Source organism: Dendrobates tinctorius, unplaced genomic scaffold (genome assembly GCF_039654945.1).
Source record: "Dendrobates tinctorius isolate UK_male_01 unplaced genomic scaffold, ASM3965494v1 ptg000166l, whole genome shotgun sequence".
Lineage (NCBI taxonomy): Eukaryota > Metazoa > Chordata > Amphibia > Anura > Dendrobatidae > Dendrobates > Dendrobates tinctorius.
Genome location: NW_027361833.1, coordinates 437671 through 457420, shown reverse-complemented (window position 1 = coordinate 457420; position 19750 = coordinate 437671). Strand labels below are relative to the sequence as shown.

The 19750-nt window shown below is 48.1% G+C and overlaps 1 protein-coding gene across 4 annotated transcripts in view; it reads right to left on the bottom strand.

Moving 5' to 3' along the window:
• MAP4K4 (mitogen-activated protein kinase kinase kinase kinase 4) overlaps window positions 1-9156 on the bottom strand; it is a 255310-nt gene extending 246154 nt beyond the window's left edge. For 2 of the 4 annotated variants that reach the window (XM_073550642.1, XM_073550644.1), the window contains exons 1-2: window positions 8743-9156; window positions 8335-8400 (exon numbers count right to left, since the gene is read on the bottom strand). In XM_073550642.1, coding sequence (XP_073406743.1) covers window positions 8335-8400; window positions 8743-8799 — 123 coding nt within the window. In that variant the 5' untranslated portion in view covers window positions 8800-9156. The remainder of the gene's footprint in view (window positions 1-8334; window positions 8401-8742) is intronic. The other 2 variants (XM_073550643.1, XM_073550645.1) reach the window with 1 other exon arrangement.
• Window positions 9157-19750: the final 10594 nt, after the last annotated feature.

The window sequence follows — 19750 nt, the reverse complement described above, 5'->3', positions numbered from 1 at the left end:
ACAGCAGATTATCAGAAAGCCAGACCTTTTTACATCTCACACACAATGGAAGTATAGTTTTTTCTATTTAGAATTACACATATGTGCATAATACTACATATACTAAGTACGTCGTTCGGCATGATATGAACGGTTTTACATGGTGAGCTATAGCAATGTTATCCCTTTTTTCACTTGTGCAGGCACATTGTTGACCATTAGTAACAAGCAAGTGACAGAAGTTTAAGGGTGTTCTTCAGGCCTCTTTAGAGCCCATTTGATCGGCATAGGCACCTCCTTCAGGTCTGCTGTCCAACAGCACAGCGAATAGGTGAGGACACTTCTTGGCCCATTGTTTCCTTCATGGTTTATACAAGCACATTAGATCACCTGGCTATGCTTGGTCAGCAGCTCATGTTACACAAGACCCACCAGGTCAACCCCCTTTTTAGAATTAAACTACAGTACCTGCGTGCTGAAACACAGCTCCAGCTTTTCTTATACATGGCAATAGGCCTATGGAAGAAGATTGGATAGAACTTTTTCCTTAAGTATACCAGATTATTAAATTGCTCAGCTAAATATTGGTCAGATGAGCCCCATTATTATGCCATGAACAAATATAGGCTCCACTTTAATAGTAATGGTATAATGAATGGGACAACCACACACAAAGATCCATTTGTCACCTTTGGGGCTAAAATAGACATATTGATAATATTTCTATAACTTTATGCAATGTACTGTTGAAAGTCAATTTCATCGTAAGGGGAAGTCTATTAAGAATGTTAAACTTTGTCTATATAAATATATTATGTAACTTTGAGCTAATAAAACCAATAAACTCGACAGTGAGAGCAACTAACGTCTCCACCACAATGTATCTTCAACAATCCTCCACGACAACTTTTTGTTGCACTGCAGCAGAAGCCTGGGAGACACAAGTGATATAAAATGGTAGAGTCGAAGTGGATAAATCCCTTATCTTTCTATGTTCATAGCTCACACGATATAGTATTTGCCAGTACCATTTGTAAATTTCTGCTGTCCTAAACCATCTGTGTCCAGCCACTATAATGTAGAAACTTTACAGTAATGGGGAATGCAGGCAGTAGAAAACCTTTACATTGGATCATTGGAGATAGATTGGGCTTTCCCCTTCATTTTCGTACAGACAGTATACAAACAATACCTTGCACTAGTCTTATTACTATGAGAATCTCACAGGTCTGTACATCCTGTAAATTGTAGTCCGCTTATCCCACTTCTAGTGAGATCACTTCTTATCATCCTCGTCTCATCGCTGTCTATTAGTCACATCTGTAAAACAACTCCTTGCACAGTCATGTAACCCCAAGAGATGCTCCTTCCATTTACTGTAATTACGCCGTTGTCTACGGCCTCCCCTGAAGCCGCATGAGGAAGCACATGATGGAGGCCAGCTTCACACAAGGATATAGAGGTCACATGAGACAGGGCAGCACTCTACCCTAAAATACAATAAATCCCTAAGCATGGTTACAATGGAGTTACTCCATGTAAAGGGAGAGGCGACTATGACGAAAGCTATACAGCAGTGCATGAAACATATTATATACATCCAAGAGAGGCCTGCATATATAAGTACATACTAAAAACTAAGAAAGAAACTAGTTGCCCACATTTACTAAGTAAGAGCTAATCGGAGATATCTGCACCAGAAGACTGAAATCTGGCGCATTTGTACAGAAAAAAATTTATACCAAAAATGGCACTTTGTTCTCCGATCCTACAGCCTTGCACCACTGTCTTATAGAGACCTCGCCCATCTTTCTATACTTTAGGCTGGGTTCACACAAGTGTTTTTCACAGTCCAGGTAAGGACCGTAATGCCGACTGACCACGGGTCTCCAGACCTGACCTTACCATCTCCGGCACAGGAGGAAGCAAGTTCAGGGCAGGGGACCACCATTCTGGCCATTACTATCCGAATACAGACTGTGAAATGCAACCGTTTAACCCGACCTTACCGTCAAATCATAAGTGACATCTGAGAAGCATAATAGCTCACGAAGGCCCAGTGGGTGTCACACAGAATATGCACAGACATCACATGGTAGGAAATGAAGAACATGAAGAGCCCAGAAAAATGGAGAGAAGGAGAAAGCAATGTCGTCATTTCTGGACAGGTTCCAACATTAATACTATTTTTCAGAAAGAGGAGAGGTTATATATAAATATATCACAGACTCCATGTATCTGAAAGAACAATAGGATTATCGCAAACATATCTTCCCCAAACGTGGTCATATTGTAATAAATTGTATGTATTATTTCAGGTGTTTACCTCATGTACTACCTGAAGTCATTGCTACACGCCTACAAGGCCATTATACCATGAGGGCAAAATCATGAGGTGACCGGTACACAGACACGTAGGTACCTGTTTCCACACGGTATCATAAAATGCATGCAGAGTTTGAGACATAACTTATACACTGTTCTCACAACCATTACATTTTCACATGAGGTAGTAATATGACGTATACGTACAATTACATACACTCACTGGCCACTTTATTAGGTACACCTGTCCAACTGTGTGTTAAGACTTAATTTCTAATCAGCCAATCACATGGCGGCAACTCAGTGCATTTAGGCATGTAGACATGGTCAAGACAATCTCCTGCAGTTCAAACCGAGCATCAGTATGGGGAAGAAAGGTGATTTGAGTGCCTTTGAACGTGGCATGATTGTTGGTGCCAGAAGGGCTGGTCTGAGTATTTCAGAAACTGCTGATCTACTGGGATTTTCACGCACAACCATCTCTAGGGTTTACAGAGAATGGTCCGAAAAAGAAAAAAAATCCAGTGAGCGGCAGTTCTGTGGCCGGAAATGCCTTGTTGATGCCAGAGGTCAGAGGAGAATGGGCAGACTGGTTCGAGCTGATAGAAAGGCAACAGTGACTCAAATTGCCACCCGTTACAACCAAGGTAGGCAGAAGAGCATCTCTGAACGCACAGTGCGTCGAACTTTGAGGCAGATGGGCTACAGCAGCAGAAGACCACACCGGGTACCACTCCTCTCAGCTAAGAACAGGAAACTGAGGCTACAATTTGCACAAGCTCATCGAAATTGGACAGTAGAAGATTGGAAAAACGTTGCCTGGTCTGATGAGTCTCGATTTCTGCTGCGACATTCGGATGGTAGGGTCAGAATTTGGCGTAAACAACATGAAAGCATGGATCCATCCTGCCTTGTATCAACGGTTCAGGCTGGTGGTGGTGGTGTCATGGTGTGGGGAATTTTTTCTTGGCACTCTTTGGGCCCCTTGGTACCAATTGAGCATCGTTGCAACGCCACAGCCTACCTGAGTATTGTTGCTGACCATGTCCATCCCTTTATGACCACAATGTACCCAACATCTGATGGCTACTTTCAGCAGGATAATGCGCCATGTCATAAAGCTCGAATCATCTCAGATTGGTTTCTTGAACATGACAATGAGTTCACTGTACTCAAATGGCCTCCTCAGTCACCAGATCTCAATCCAATAGAGCATCTTTGGGATGTGGTGGAACGGGAGATTCGCATCAGGGATGTGCAGCCGACAAATCTGCGCCAACTGTGTGATGCCATCATGTCAATATGGTCCAAAATCTCTGAGGAATGCTTCCAGCACCTTGTTGAATCTCTGCCACGAAGAATTGAGGCAGTTCTGAAGGCAAAAGGGGGTCCAACCCGTTACTAGCATGGTGTACCTAATAAAGTGGCCAGTGAGTGTATATACATACAGGTACACTCACTGTCCTCACAACTATAACACTTCCACATGAGGTAATAATATGACGTATATGTACAATTACATGTATACACAGGTACACTCACTGTCCTCACAACTATAACACTTCCACATGAGATAATAATAGGACGTATATGTACAATTACATATATACATACAGGTACACTCACTGTCCTCACAACTATAACACTTCCACATGAGGTAATAATAGGACGTATATGTACAATTACATATATACACAGGTACACTCACTGTACTCACAGCCATTACACTTTCAAATATGAGGTAATGTTTTGTATGTATGTGTACAGTATAATACACACCTGTGCACACTAATTATTCGCACAGCCATTACACTTCCACATATCAGGTAATCATACATTATATGTAGAATCTTGACACATATCCTACATACATGTACACATTGTCCTCACAACCACAAGGCTATGTTCACAGGTTGTGTTTTTATCGCTGATTTATTTAAATGTAAATTTTATGCTGCGTTTTACAATAGCAGCAAAAGTTATGAGATTTCAGAAATCTCCTGCACACACATTGGGCTTTTTTCCTAACTGAGGGTGTGTGCACACGCTGCGGATCCGCAGCGTTTCTGGCCCTGCGGGTCCGCAGCAGAATCTAATGCATTGTACAGTACCATTTTACTCTATGTAGAATGGAAACCGCTGTGCACACGCTGTGGAATTTTCCGCGTGGTTTCAAATCCGCAGAAAGAAATGACATGTGACTTCTTTTCTGCAGATTCCGCTGCGGTTTACCATCTCCTCCATTGTAGAGGTGATAAACCGCAGGGCTAAAGCGCAGGTCTTTTGTCCTGAAATTTACCTGCGAATTTTAAAGAACCCGGGGGGAGAAATCCGCAGTACCTAAAAACCACGTATGCACATACCCCGAGTTGGAAAACTGATGAGTTTTTGAAAACTTCAGCATGTCTCTTCTCTTTTGCAGCATTTTTCACCCATAGAAAGCATTGGGTAAGTGCAAAAAAATGTAGAAAAATAAGCAGGTATCAGGTTTTGCTGCATTTTTTGTACAAAAACCTAAGGAAGTTGCATCTTGGGTTTTTTTTTTTTTTGGGGGGGGGTTACTAAATGTTATCAACATGCACAAGATACAAATGTACATGATAAAAACGCAACAAAACATGCTTTTTGTAAGAACTCCTTTACTGCCAAGAGAGCATGTTTTGCCTGCAGAAAAAAACTGCAGCAAAGATACGTGTGAACATAGCCTTACACTTCCACATAGGAGGTAATGTTTTACATGTAGTTTACATTCTTTATACACATTGCCCTCACAGCTATTACACCTCCACATGAGGTAACAATGCATTTTATATGCATAATCTTATACACATTTTCCTCACAGGCATTGTACTTCCACATACAAGGTAACGTGTTACGTGTACAGGTTACATTCATTATACACATGTACACTGTCCTCACAGCCATTACAAGTCCACATACGAGGTAACATGTCATGTGTACAGGTTACATACGTTATACACATGTACACTGTCCTCACAGCCATTACAAGTCCACATACGAGGTAACATGTCATGTGTACAGGTTACATACGTTATACACATGTACACGTCACTGTCCTCACAGCCATAACACGTCCCCATATGATGTAACGTGTTTCGTGTAGTTTACATACGTTGTACACATGTACACACTGGCCTCACAGCCATTACACGTCCACATACGAGGTAACGTGTTCCGTGTACAGGTTACATACGTTATACACATGTCACTGCCCTCACAGCCATTACACTTCCACATACGAGGTAATATATGTAACCTGCACACGTAACACACATGTACACCTCACTGTCCTCACAGCCATTACATTTCCATATACGAGGTAACATGCTACGTGTACAGGTTACATACGTTATACACATGTACACACTGCCTTCACAATTCCACATATGAGGTGACATGTTACATGTACAGTTTACATACGTTATACACATGTACACACTGGCCTCACAGCCATAACACGTCCACATACGAAGTAACGTGTTTCGTGTACAGGTTACATACATTATACACATGTACACACTGGCCTCACAGCCATAACACTTCCACATACGAGGTAACGTGTTTCGTGTACAGGTTACATACGTTATACACATGTACACACTGCCTTCACAATTCCACATATGAGGTGACATGTTACATGTACAGTTTACATACGTTATACACATGTACACACTGGCCTCACAGCCATAACACGTCCACATACGAGGTAACGTGTTTCGTGTACAGGTTACATACGTTATACACATGTACACACTGGCCTCACAGCCATAACACGTCCACATACGAAGTAACGTGTTTCGTGTACAGGTTACATACGTTATACACATGTACACACTGGCCTCACAGCCATAACACTTCCACATACGAGGTAACGTGTTTCGTGTACAGGTTACATACGTTATACACATGTACACACTGCCTTCACAATTCCACATATGAGGTGACATGTTACATGTACAGTTTACATACGTTATACACATGTACACACTGGCCTCACAGCCATAACACGTCCACATACGAAGTAACGTGTTTCGTGTACAGGTTACATACGTTATACACATGTCACTGCCCTCACAGCCATTACACTTCCACATACGAGGTAATATATGTAACCTGCACACGTAACACACATTATACACATGTACACCTCACTGTCCTCACAGCCATTACATTTCCATATACGAGGTAACATGGTACGTGTACAGGTTACATACGTTATACACATGTACACACTGCCTTCACAATTCCACATACGAGGTGACATGTTACATGTACAGTTTACATACGTTATACACATGTACACACTGGCCTCACAGCCATAACACGTCCACATACGAGGTAACGTGTTTCGTGTACAGGTTACATACGTTATACACATGTACACACTGGCCTCACAGCCATTACACTTCCACATACGAGGTAACGTGTTCCGTGTACAGGTTACATACGTTATACACATGTACACTGTCCTCACAGCCATAACACGTCCACATACGAGGTAACGTGTTTCGTGTACAGGTTACATACGTTATACACATGTACACACTGGCCTCACAGCCATAACACTTCCACATACGAGGTAACGTGTTTCGTGTACAGGTTACATACGTTATACACATGTACACACTGGCCTCACAGCCATTACACGTCCACATACGAGGTAACGTGTTTCGTGTACAGGTTACATACGTTATACACATGTACACACTGGCCTCACAGCCATTACACTTCCACATACGAGGTAACGTGTTCCGTGTACAGGTTACATACGTTATACACATGTACACTGTCCTCACAGCCATAACACGTCCACATACGAGGTAACGTGTTTCGTGTACAGGTTACATACGTTATACACATGTACACACTGGCCTCACAGCCATTACACTTCCACATACGAGGTAACGTGTTTCGTGTACAGGTTACATACGTTATACACATGTACACACTGGCCTCACAGCCATTACACTTCCACATACGAGGTAACGTGTTCCGTGTACAGGTTACATACGTTATACACATGTACACTGTCCTCACAGCCATAACACGTCCACATACGAGGTAACGTGTTTCGTGTACAGGTTACATACGTTATACACATGTACACACTGGCCTCACAGCCATAACACGTCCACATACGAGGTAACGTGTTTCGTGTACAGGTTACATACGTTATACACATGTACACACTGGCCTCACAGCCATAACACTTCCACATACGAGGTAACGTGTTTCGTGTACAGGTTACATACGTTATACACATGTACACACTGGCCTCACAGCCATTACACTTCCACATACGAGGTAACGTGTTCCGTGTACAGGTTACATACGTTATACACATGTACACACTGCCTTCACAATTCCACATACGAGGTGACATGTTACATGTACAGTTTACATACGTTATACACATGTACACACTGGCCTCACAGCCATAACACGTCCACATACGAGGTAACGTGTTTCGTGTACAGGTTACATACGTTATACACATGTACACACTGGCCTCACAGCCATAACACTTCCACATACGAGGTAACGTGTTTCGTGTACAGGTTACATACGTTATACACATGTCACTGCCCTCACAGCCATTACACTTCCACATACGAGGTAATGTATGTAACCTGCACACGTAACACACATTATACACGTCACCGTCCTCACAGCCATTACACTTCCACATACGAGGTAATATATGTAACCTGCACACGTAACACACATTATACACATGTACACCTCACTGTCCTCACAGCCATTACATTTCCATATACGAGGTAACATGCTACGTATACAGGTTACATACGTTATACACATGTACACACTGGCCTCGAGTCACAGCCTTTACACGTGCACAAGAGGTAACATGCTACGTGCACAGGTTACATGCGTTATACACATCACTGCCATTACACTTCCACATGCAAGGTAGTGATCTATTTTCTACATACAATCTGACACGCATGTGAACGTTACTGCCCGGTGAGAGCCCTTCCCCATACACACCTTATATACTTGCCCATAGGTGCCATTTCCCACCACTTCCACCAGTTCAAAGATCCCAGCCGGATCCTAGAAGAAAGCAGAGGAGACATGACGTGAGCTCATCCCCAGAAGCAGGGGATATGCGGGGGGATGGATGGATGCAGCTGTTGCGCCCTAATGTCTTGATTTCACCACTTGAGGCACATGCCAATACATGCAAACAAAGGAAGCCAGTGTGGCCGTGCCACCAGCAGCCCGATGCCCGGACACTGTACCCAAGCACTGCAGGAAACAAACAAGTGCCCCCATCGGCCTCCTGCAGCCCTGCCTCCATCATATGGGTGGGGGTCTGCAGCTGCCATCACAAGCCCCACTGCTACGGGAGGCCGCCCCACGCCTTTCTATTGTGCCCAGCCCGCACACACTCACCCTCAAGGAGGAGAGGTCTATATCCACCAGACTCTTGGCAGGCGAGTCGTTGGCCATGGTCGCCCCCTTCTTGTGTATTCTCCCCGGCAGAGGCTGCGCCCTCCTCCCCGCTCTGGATGCAGACACAGCCGGGCGAGCTCCTCTCCTCCCTCACGTTGTCCGCGCCGGGCTCCGACTCCTCATTGGGGTGCAGCAGCCCCCGGTGTGCGCCTCTGCCGACCGTCGCTCTCGTGCCCTGGCTGCAGGATGGCGATCTCACACCATGTTGAGGTGGCAGCTCCCAGCACAGTGATCCGGGTTCGTCTCTTTCCTTCCCTCCCCTCCCTCTTTTCTTCCTTTCTTCCTCCCCTCGGACACACAGACATGCAAAGAGGAGACAGAGGGAGGGGGTGGGGAAAAGAAAATCCTCAACCAGCACAGCTACTGGAGCCGGCAGCACCAATCCCGGCACCCTAACATCTCCTCTCCTCCTCCTCCGCACCCACCCCTGCCATCACGGGCACCCACATCCTCTGACACTGGTGCACTGTGCATTCGGGGAGTCCCGTCACTCCCAGGACTCAAGGAGTCTGCTACAACTTAAAGGGAGCAGCCATCAGTGATCAAAGTGACAAACTTTGGACGACTGCCCATAGCTGGACCCACCAGTCCTACTCAATGCAGGAGGCCTTGTGTCACTGAATGAAAGGGATTGTCCCATAGACAGCGGAAGTGATAACCTATGATCACTGGGGGTCTCACCAGACACATCAGTTGTGAATGGAGCATTAGTGCCTGATTCCCTGTAGAGGAGTGGCGGTCATCCATGCTCTCTACAGCTCAGTTCACACAGGGCAGGTTTGGCGCCTTGTTCCAGCAATCATACATTGAAGTTTTCTGATAGGTGATAAATGTTGTTTATAGGACCGCTCATTAATTAACACTAGAACTGCGAAAGGGGTCAAAATGACCAATTGCCTTTCATTTTTTTCTTCAATAATTTCTTCAGTTTTTTACTATTTTCCTCCAAGTATTGTGACTTTTGTATATTTATTTTTCTCTTTACAACATGTATTGCAATCTACGAAACATTTTTTTTTTCCGGTCCTATAAAATAAAAAATCTATCAGTTCTACAGCCTTATATTATTAGCAGTTCTAGTGTAGAAGACATGTCAGGCTATGTGCACACGTAGATTTTGGTCCTGCGGATTTTTCCGCACAGATTTGTAAAGTAAAAATCCACAGGTAAAATCTCAGGTCAAAAGACCTGCGGATTATGCTGCGGTTTAGCCCTGCGGTTTCACACCTCTACAATGGAGAAGGTAGGAAACCGCAGCGGAATCCACACAAAGAATTGACATGCTGCGGATTTGATCCCGCGGAAAAATCCACAGCATGTGCCCAGCGTTTTTCAGTTTACCATTGAAAACAATGGTATTGTACAACGCACCTAAATCTGCAGCGGACCCGCAGAGTCTGAAACGCTGCAGATCCGCAGCAGAATCCGCACCGTGTGCACATGGCCTCAGTGAGGAAAAGTGGCCAGTTTTTGCTATTATGTTATTCCCACTGCTCCCATGAGTTTTCCGTTTTTTGTGGTGTTTTTGTTTTAGATCTGCCTTATGGGTCTAGAGATATGGGACTTTTTATTTAATCCTAATTTTTGAGATGTTTACTAAGGGGGCGGTGCTCGCAGGATTATCGGAGGCGTCTGCTCTGCATTATTACCCTGTGAGCATCGCCCCCCATAGGAAAGACCAGAAAAGTCAAATTTCTGGAAACGTATGGCGGATGTAAAAAACTAAAACGGGAATAAAATTAGAAATGAATTTTTATTGTTGCGTATTTTCCCTGCCTCAAAAACGCAGACTCTTAGGCTATGTCCACACGTTGCAGATTTTGATGCGGATCCGCAGCGTTTTTTGACACGTAGAATTTCATCAAAACCGCAGTGTAGTGCACAGGCAATGTAAGTCAATGGTAAATCTCTCTCTCTCTCCTCCAGAAGCACAAGGGAGAAAAATTCACAGACCAAATCGGCACAGCAAAAACGCATTACAATCCGCATGAAATCCGCAAGCGTTCTGTTCTGCGTTTTCTGCCAAGAGGTGCGGATTCTGTGCAGAAAATTCCGCAGGCTAATCTGCAATGTCTGCACATACCCTTAAGGTGTGTAAACACGCTGTGGAGTCTGCTGCAGATCCGCAGCGGTTTTGGTCCTGCGGATCCGCAGCAGAAACTGCTGCGGTTTACAGTACCATTATAATCAATAAAAAATGAAAACCGCTGTGCGGATTTTTCCACGCGGATTTGCTGCGGTTTCAAAACCACAGCATGTCTCTTCTTTGTGCGGATTGTGCTGCGGTTTGGCACCTGCTCCATGGTAGGTGCCAAACCGCAGGGGAAAACCGCAGGCTAAACCGCAGAAAAACTGCAGATAAACCACAGGTCTTTTGACCTGCGGTTTTTGACAAATCTGCGCGGAAAATTCCGCAGGACAATCCGCAGCGTGTGCACACACCCTTACAGTTCCAGCAAAGTGGATGGCTTTATAGAAAACTCATGGCCACTGTGGTTTTTGTTACTCAGTGTAATCTGGCCTGCGGTGCCGGTTTCCAATCCGCAGCATGGTAATCTCTCTTGTGCGTACGCTGAGGTGTATGTGCAGATTTTCCCCATAGACACATTAGATGCATAAAATCTCCATCTCATAAGCATAAGAAACGCATGTAATCCGCACGTGGCTATATCAATAAAGTTTTGTCAAAGGCAAAATCCAGGAAGTATAAAAAACAAAGCAGCTTTATTTAAATTATGACATACCAACAAGAGACACAAAATACAAAAAAATGCATGTAAAAAAGTGCATTCAAAAACAGAATTAAAAACGTAAGTAACCTAATTTACTGAAGACCACGTGCACACGTTCAGTATTTGGCACGTTTTTTTTACCTCAGTATTTATGAGCAATCAGAGGAAAAGCATAATAGAAACATTTTCCCCACTTCTGTATTTATCATCCACTCCTGGTTTTGGCTTACACATACTGAGGTAAAACCCTCACCAAATACTCAATGTGTATGGCTGATCAATAGATGCAGAAATGGCACAGAAAATCTTCACCAAAAGCTCATCGCGGGAACGTTGCCATAAAAGGGTTTTTCCATCTATAAATTTTTTAACCCCATTGGCTACTAATTAGCAAGAAAATAAGCTGTACTCGCTGTACTACTGCTACAGCAGCAAGTGATCCTCATGGTTCTTTCCAGACTGTGGTGGTGATCTCACGGCTACTGCGCATGTGGCAACTGCAACCAAACTCTGGGCGTGTTACTGAAGTCTACATCTTTATTACCACTGAGCCAAGTGATTGGCTGTAGCGGTTACTTGGACTATAGTCATACTCATAACATCACACTGCTCAGCCTCTAAACAATCACTTTGATCAGTGGTGGAGAGCAAGCACTGGCCCTTTTTCAGGGGTGGATTAAGGGTAGCCAGGGCCCGGGGCAGTTTAGATTCTGTGGGCCCCCCTCGTCACGTGACGGGGGTCACGAATCGTAGAGCCACACTCTACATAGAGAATAATGGGGCCTCCAGCACCGACCTCCACCCGCAGAGCCGCACTCCACATAGAGAATAATGGGGCCTCCAGCACCGACCTCCACCCGCAGAGCCGCACTCCACATAGAGAATAATGGGGCCTCCAGCACCGACCTCCACCCGCAGAGCCCCACTCTACATAGAGAATAATGGGGCCTCCAGCACCGACCTCCACCCGCAGAGCCGCACTCCACATAGAGAATAATGGAGCCTCCAGCACCGACCTCCACCTGCAGAGCCCCACTCTACATAGAGAATAATGGAGCCTCCAGCACCGACCTCCACCCGCAGAGCCCCACTCTACATAGAGAATAATGGAGCCTCCAGCACCAACCTCCACCTGCAGAGCCGCACTCCACATAGAGAATAATGGGGCCTCCAGCACCGACCTCCACCCGCAGAGCCCCACTCCACATAGAGAATAATGGAGCCTCCAGCACCGACCTCCACCCGCAGAGCCGCACTCCACATAGAGAATAATGGGGCCTCCAGCACCGACCTCCACCCGCAGAGCCCCACTCTACATAGAGAATAATGGAGCCTCCAGCACCGACCTCCACCTGCAGAGCCCCACTCTACATAGAGAATAATGGAGCCTCCAGCACCGACCTCCACCCGCAGAGCCACACTCCACATAGAGAATAATGGGGCCTCCAGCACCGACCTCCACCCGCAGAGCCGCACTCCACATAGAGAATAATGGAGCCTCCAGCACTGACCTCCACCCGCAGAGCCGCACTCCACATAGAGAATAATGGAGCCTCCAGCACTGACCTCCACCCGCAGAGCCGCACTCCACATAGAGAATAATGGGACCTCCAGCACCGACCTCCACCCGCACTCCACATAGAGAATAATGGAGCCTCCAGCACCGACCTCCACCCGCAGAGCCGCACTCCACATAGAGAATATTGGGGCCTCCAGCACCGACCTCCACCCGCAGAGCCCCACTCTACATAGAGAATAATGGGGCCTCCAGCACCGACCTCCACCCGCAGAGCCCCACTCTACATAGAGAATAATGGAGCCTCCAGCACCGACCTCCACCTGCAGAGCCCCACTCTACATAGAGAATAATGGAGCCTCCAGCACCGACCTCCACCCGCAGAGCCACACTCCACATAGAGAATAATGGGGCCTCCAGCACCGACCTCCACCCGCAGAGCCGCACTCCACATAGAGAATAATGGAGCCTCCAGCACTGACCTCCACCCGCAGAGCCGCACTCCACATAGAGAATAATGGAGCCTCCAGCACTGACCTCCACCCGCAGAGCCGCACTCCACATAGAGAATAATGGGACCTCCAGCACCGACCTCCACCCGCACTCCACATAGAGAATAATGGAGCCTCCAGCACCGACCTCCACCCGCAGAGCCGCACTCCACATAGAGAATATTGGGGCCTCCAGCACCGACCTCCACCCGCAGAGCCCCACTCTACATAGAGAATAATGGGGCCTCCAGCACCGACCTCCACCCGCAGAGCCCCACTCTACATAGAGAATAATGGAGCCTCCAGCACCGACCTCCACCTGCAGAGCCCCACTCCACAAAGAGAATAATGGAGCCTCCAGCACCGACCTCCACCTGCAGAGCCGCACTCCACATTGAGAATAATGGAGCCTCCAGCACCGACCTCCACCCGCACTCCACATAGAGAATAATGGGGCCTCCAGCACCGACCTCCACCCGCAGAGCCCCACTCTACATAGAGAATAATGGGGCCTCCAGCACCGACCTCCACCCGCAGAGCCCCACTCTACATAGAGAATAATGGAGCCTCCAGCACCGACCTCCACCTGCAGAGCCGCACTCCACATAGAGAATAATGGGGCCTCCAGCACCGACCTCCACCCGCAGAGCCCCACTCTACATAGAGAATAATGGAGCCTCCAGCACCGACCTCCACCCGCAGAGCCCCACTCTACATAGAGAATAATGGGGCCTCCAGCACCGACCTCCACCCGCAGAGCCCCACTCTACATAGAGAATAATGGAGCCTCCAGCACCGACCTCCACCTGCAGAGCCCCACTCCACATAGAGAATAATGGAGCCTCCAGCACCGACCTCCACCTGCAGAGCCGCACTCCACATTGAGAATAATGGAGCCTCCAGCACCGACCTCCACCCGCACTCCACATAGAGAATAATGGGGCCTCCAGCACCGACCTCCACCCGCAGAGCCCCACTCTACATAGAGAATAATGGGGCCTCCAGCACCGACCTCCACCCGCAGAGCCCCACTCTACATAGAGAATAATGGAGCCTCCAGCACCGACCTCCACCTGCAGAGCCCCACTCCACATTGAGAATAATGGAGCCTCCAGCACCGTCCTCCACCTGCAGAGCCGCACTCCACATAGAAAATAATGGGGCCTCCAGCACCGACCTCCACCCGCAGAGCCCCACTCCACATAGAGAATAATGGAGCCTCCAGCACCGACCTCCACCCGCAGAGCCGCACTCCACATAGAGAATAATGGGGCCTCCAGCACCGACCTCCACCCGCAGAGCCCCACTCTACATAGAGAATAATGGAGCCTCCAGCACCGACCTCCACCTGCAGAGCCCCACTCTACATAGAGAATAATGGAGCCTCCAGCACCGACCTCCACCCGCAGAGCCGCACTCCACATAGAGAATAATGGGGCCTCCAGCACCGACCTCCACCCGCAGAGCCGCACTCCACATAGAGAATAATGGAGCCTCCAGCACCGACCTCCACCTGCAGAGCCCCACTCTACATAGAGAATAATGGAGCCTCCAGCACCGACCTCCACCCGCAGAGCCCCACTCTACATAGAGAATAATGGAGCCTCCAGCACCAACCTCCACCTGCAGAGCCGCACTCCACATAGAGAATAATGGGGCCTCCAGCACCGACCTCCACCCGCAGAGCCCCACTCCACATAGAGAATAATGGAGCCTCCAGCACCGACCTCCACCCGCAGAGCCGCACTCCACATAGAGAATAATGGGGCCTCCAGCACCGACCTCCACCCGCAGAGCCCCACTCTACATAGAGAATAATGGAGCCTCCAGCACCGACCTCCACCTGCAGAGCCCCACTCTACATAGAGAATAATGGAGCCTCCAGCACCGACCTCCACCCGCAGAGCCACACTCCACATAGAGAATAATGGGGCCTCCAGCACCGACCTCCACCCGCAGAGCCGCACTCCACATAGAGAATAATGGAGCCTCCAGCACTGACCTCCACCCGCAGAGCCGCACTCCACATAGAGAATAATGGGACCTCCAGCACCGACCTCCACCCGCACTCCACATAGAGAATAATGGAGCCTCCAGCACCGACCTCCACCCGCAGAGCCGCACTCCACATAGAGAATATTGGGGCCTCCAGCACCGACCTCCACCCGCAGAGCCCCACTCTACATAGAGAATAATGGGGCCTCCAGCACCGACCTCCACCCGCAGAGCCCCACTCTACATAGAGAATAATGGAGCCTCCAGCACCGACCTCCACCTGCAGAGCCCCACTCCACATAGAGAATAATGGAGCCTCCAGCACCGACCTCCACCTGCAGAGCCGCACTCCACATTGAGAATAATGGAGCCTCCAGCACCGACCTCCACCCGCACTCCACATAGAGAATAATGGGGCCTCCAGCACCGACCTCCACCCGCAGAGCCCCACTCTACATAGAGAATAATGGGGCCTCCAGCACCGACCTCCACCCGCAGAGACCCACTCTACATAGAGAATAATGGAGCCTCCAGCACCGACCTCCACCTGCAGAGCCGCACTCCACATAGAGAATAATGGGGCCTCCAGCACCGACCTCCACCCGCAGAGCCCCACTCTACATAGAGAATAATGGAGCCTCCAGCACCGACCTCCACCCGCAGAGCCCCACTCTACATAGAGAATAATGGGGCCTCCAGCACCGACCTCCACCCGCAGAGCCCCACTCTACATAGAGAATAATGGAGCCTCCAGCACCGACCTCCACCTGCAGAGCCCCACTCCACATAGAGAATAATGGAGCCTCCAGCACCGACCTCCACCTGCAGAGCCGCACTCCACATTGAGAATAATGGAGCCTCCAGCACCGACCTCCACCCGCACTCCACATAGAGAATAATGGGGCCTCCAGCACCGACCTCCACCCGCAGAGCCCCACTCTACATAGAGAATAATGGGGCCTCCAGCACCGACCTCCACCCGCAGAGCCCCACTCTACATAGAGAATAATGGAGCCTCCAGCACCGACCTCCACCTGCAGAGCCCCACTCCACATTGAGAATAATGGAGCCTCCAGCACCGACCTCCACCCGCACTCCACATAGAGAATAATGGGGCCTCCAGCACCGACCTGCAGAGCCGCACTCCACATAGAGAATAATGGGGCCTCCAGCACCGACCTCCACCCGCAGAGCCCCACTCTACATAGAGAATAATGGGGCCTCCAGCACCGACCTCCACCCGCAGAGCCCCACTCTACATAGAGAATAATGGAGCCTCCAGCACCGACCTCCACCTGCAGAGCCCCACTCCACATTGAGAATAATGGAGCCTCCAGCACCGACCTCCACCCGCACTCCACATAGAGAATAATGGGGCCTCCAGCACCGACCTGCAGAGCCGCACTCCACATACATGGCTGCTCTCAGTGCTCTGTGCTGTGCGCACAGGACCTGTGATGAGGTCACAGGAGGGGAGGAGACAGGGGTCACATGATCGGGGGCCCTGACACCTTACCTCCTGTGATGTCATCACAAGCCTTTGCACGCTACCAGCAGCATCAACGTTCACGCTACTTGTAGATGCTGCTGGTAGCAGAGCACATAATGCTGCCCCCACGGTCACTCACTTTTAGGTGGGGAGAAGATGGAGTGCCATTGCAGCAGCCAGCAGGAATGTGGTGGGGGCCCCCTTAGAAGCTCTTGTGGTGGGGGCCCCGGGGCTGAAGCCCCGCCTGCCCTGCCTATAATCCGGCCCTGCGCGGTGGCGGATTATAATGGGGCAATTTACTGGCCTGGGCTGTGGGCCCCTTAACCCCACTGGGCCCGGGGCAACTGCCCAAATTGACCTCATTATAATCCGCCACTGCCCTTTTTACTGTTTAAAAAGATTGTTTAGCCTCTTAGAATTGCCCGCTTATCTGAATTTTTTGGGCACCTCAGACAAAACGATTGAGAATGTTGAAATCCAACATACAGAACCTTTCTTTTCCCCGACAACTAATGATGGGGGAGAGTCAGGCACCATCATGGCCACCTTAAGGGTGTGTGCACACGCTGCGGATTCTGCTGCGGTTCCGCAGCGGATTTGGCCGCTGCGGGTCCGCAGCAGTTTTTGCTGCGGTGTACAGTACCATTATTCCCTATGGGAATACAAAACCGCAGTGCAGACGGTGTGGATTTTTCCGCGCGGTTTTTCTGCGGTTTTGAAACAGCAGAAAGAATTGACATGTCAATTCTTTCTGCGGATTCCGCTGCGGTTTGCCATCTCCTCCATTGAGGAGATGAAAAACCGCAGGTCAAAACCGCAGAGCAATCCGCAGGTAAAACCGCAGGTCTTTTGACCTGCAGATTTACCTGCGTAGTTTACAAAATCCGCGCGGCCAAATCCGCAGAGCATTCCGCAGCGTGTGCACGTAGCCTAAAGGGCCTGTCACACTAAGCGATATCGCTAGCAATATCGCTATAACTTGTGACGTTATAGCGATATTGCTAGCGATATCGCTGTGTCTGATACTTACCTACGACCGGCTCCCCCACTGCTTATCGCTGGTCGCGCGAGAACGTCCAGGACCGCTTCTCGTCGTCAGCTTCCTGCGGCGCTTCCTGTGGAGAGACGAGCGACGAGCGTGGAGCCGGGCCGGAGGACGCAGGATCGCCTATTGTGACAGGTAAGTAGCGACCCCCGACCCCTGCTATGTCGCTGGTGAGATCTGCCTGTGTGGCAGCTCACTAGCGACCACTTAGCGATGTACCAGCGATCCTGACAGCGTCATATCGCTGGTCGGGATCACTGGTACATCGCTAAGTGTGACAGTACCTTAACACTCTGCTTACATTGCATTTTGTCTGCATATTTGGTGTTACTGTATCCACAGAACACCATTCAGCTGACTTTTGGCCCTTATTGGCATTATATGCCACACCAAAACATATGTACATATATTATTTTCTTTTTTGCTTTACAGTAAAATGTACCTATGCTTTTGTACGCAACGTAATAATGTACACTATGGAGTATAATTCAGTACATTTTTAACATTGAGGCCTGTGGGCTACATCTGGCCTTTACAATCAGAACATATTTTGATCCACTTGTGCAGGTATGGTTTCTATTGCAAAGTTTTTTTCATCATTCTAACATCGGTTTGCCTTACCTTTTCCAAAAGTGACAGTGTTTGTTGTTTGTGTCTTCCAGGGAACTAGCTCTTTCATAGGCAGCATTAAATAGAGCAGCGAGCCAGGCTCAGAGATATGTGTCCAGCATGGGAAGAAGTGTCCATCATGGGGAGAAGTGTCCATCATGGGGAGTAGTGTTCAGCATGGGGATAAGGGTCCAGCATTGGGCGAAGTATCCATCATGGGGAGAAGTGTCCATAATGGGGAGAAGTGTCCTACATCGGGAGAAGTGTCCATCATGGGTAGTAGTGTACAGCATGGGGAGAAGGATCCATCATGGTGAGAAGTGTCCATCATCAGGAGAAGTGTCCATTGTGGTGAAAAGTGTCCAGCATGGAGAGAAGTGTTCAGCATAGGGAGAAGTGTCCAGTATGAGGAATGAGGAGAAAATCTTTTAAAAAAAATCTAATGCTAAATGAATTATTCAATGGAATCCATTTTTTTTTTGTGAACCCATAGACTTGAATGGTTAAGTCTTATCTGATGAAACTACTGCATGCTTTTTTCATACGAACATTCGGTCATCTGAACAGCTGTTGGAATATGTTTGGTGCAACAACTCCATTCCTGTCTATGCGTGTATAGTTGCTAAATTTTGTATGCTGCTCATAAAGTTAGAACAAAAAAAAACACCCGGAGGCTCACACAGGGAGAGCATATGACTGTATTTCCTGTTTTTCCTGTGTCTGTGTATGAGAGAAGCAGCCTGCTGTAGATACTGCACAGATAGAGACACACAAATGATTTATTCCTGATCTATTAAGCTTATCATATATTGTTCCTGTTTGTTCCTGAATAAAGAAGCTCTGTTGTCACACACTTGGAGAGTATCCTGAATAATCTGCTGCCAATAGCAGCCAAATTGAAATCTTTGGTCTCTGTGATGTAATTTTTTTCCACAGAAAAATACAGTTAAGTGAACATAGCTTCAAACTATATGTTCTCACATTTTACATCAGGAAATACTCTCTGCATGTTACACTTAAAGGGGTTGTCCACTAGTAGGATAACCCCTTCTTGATCCAAATGTTTCGCCC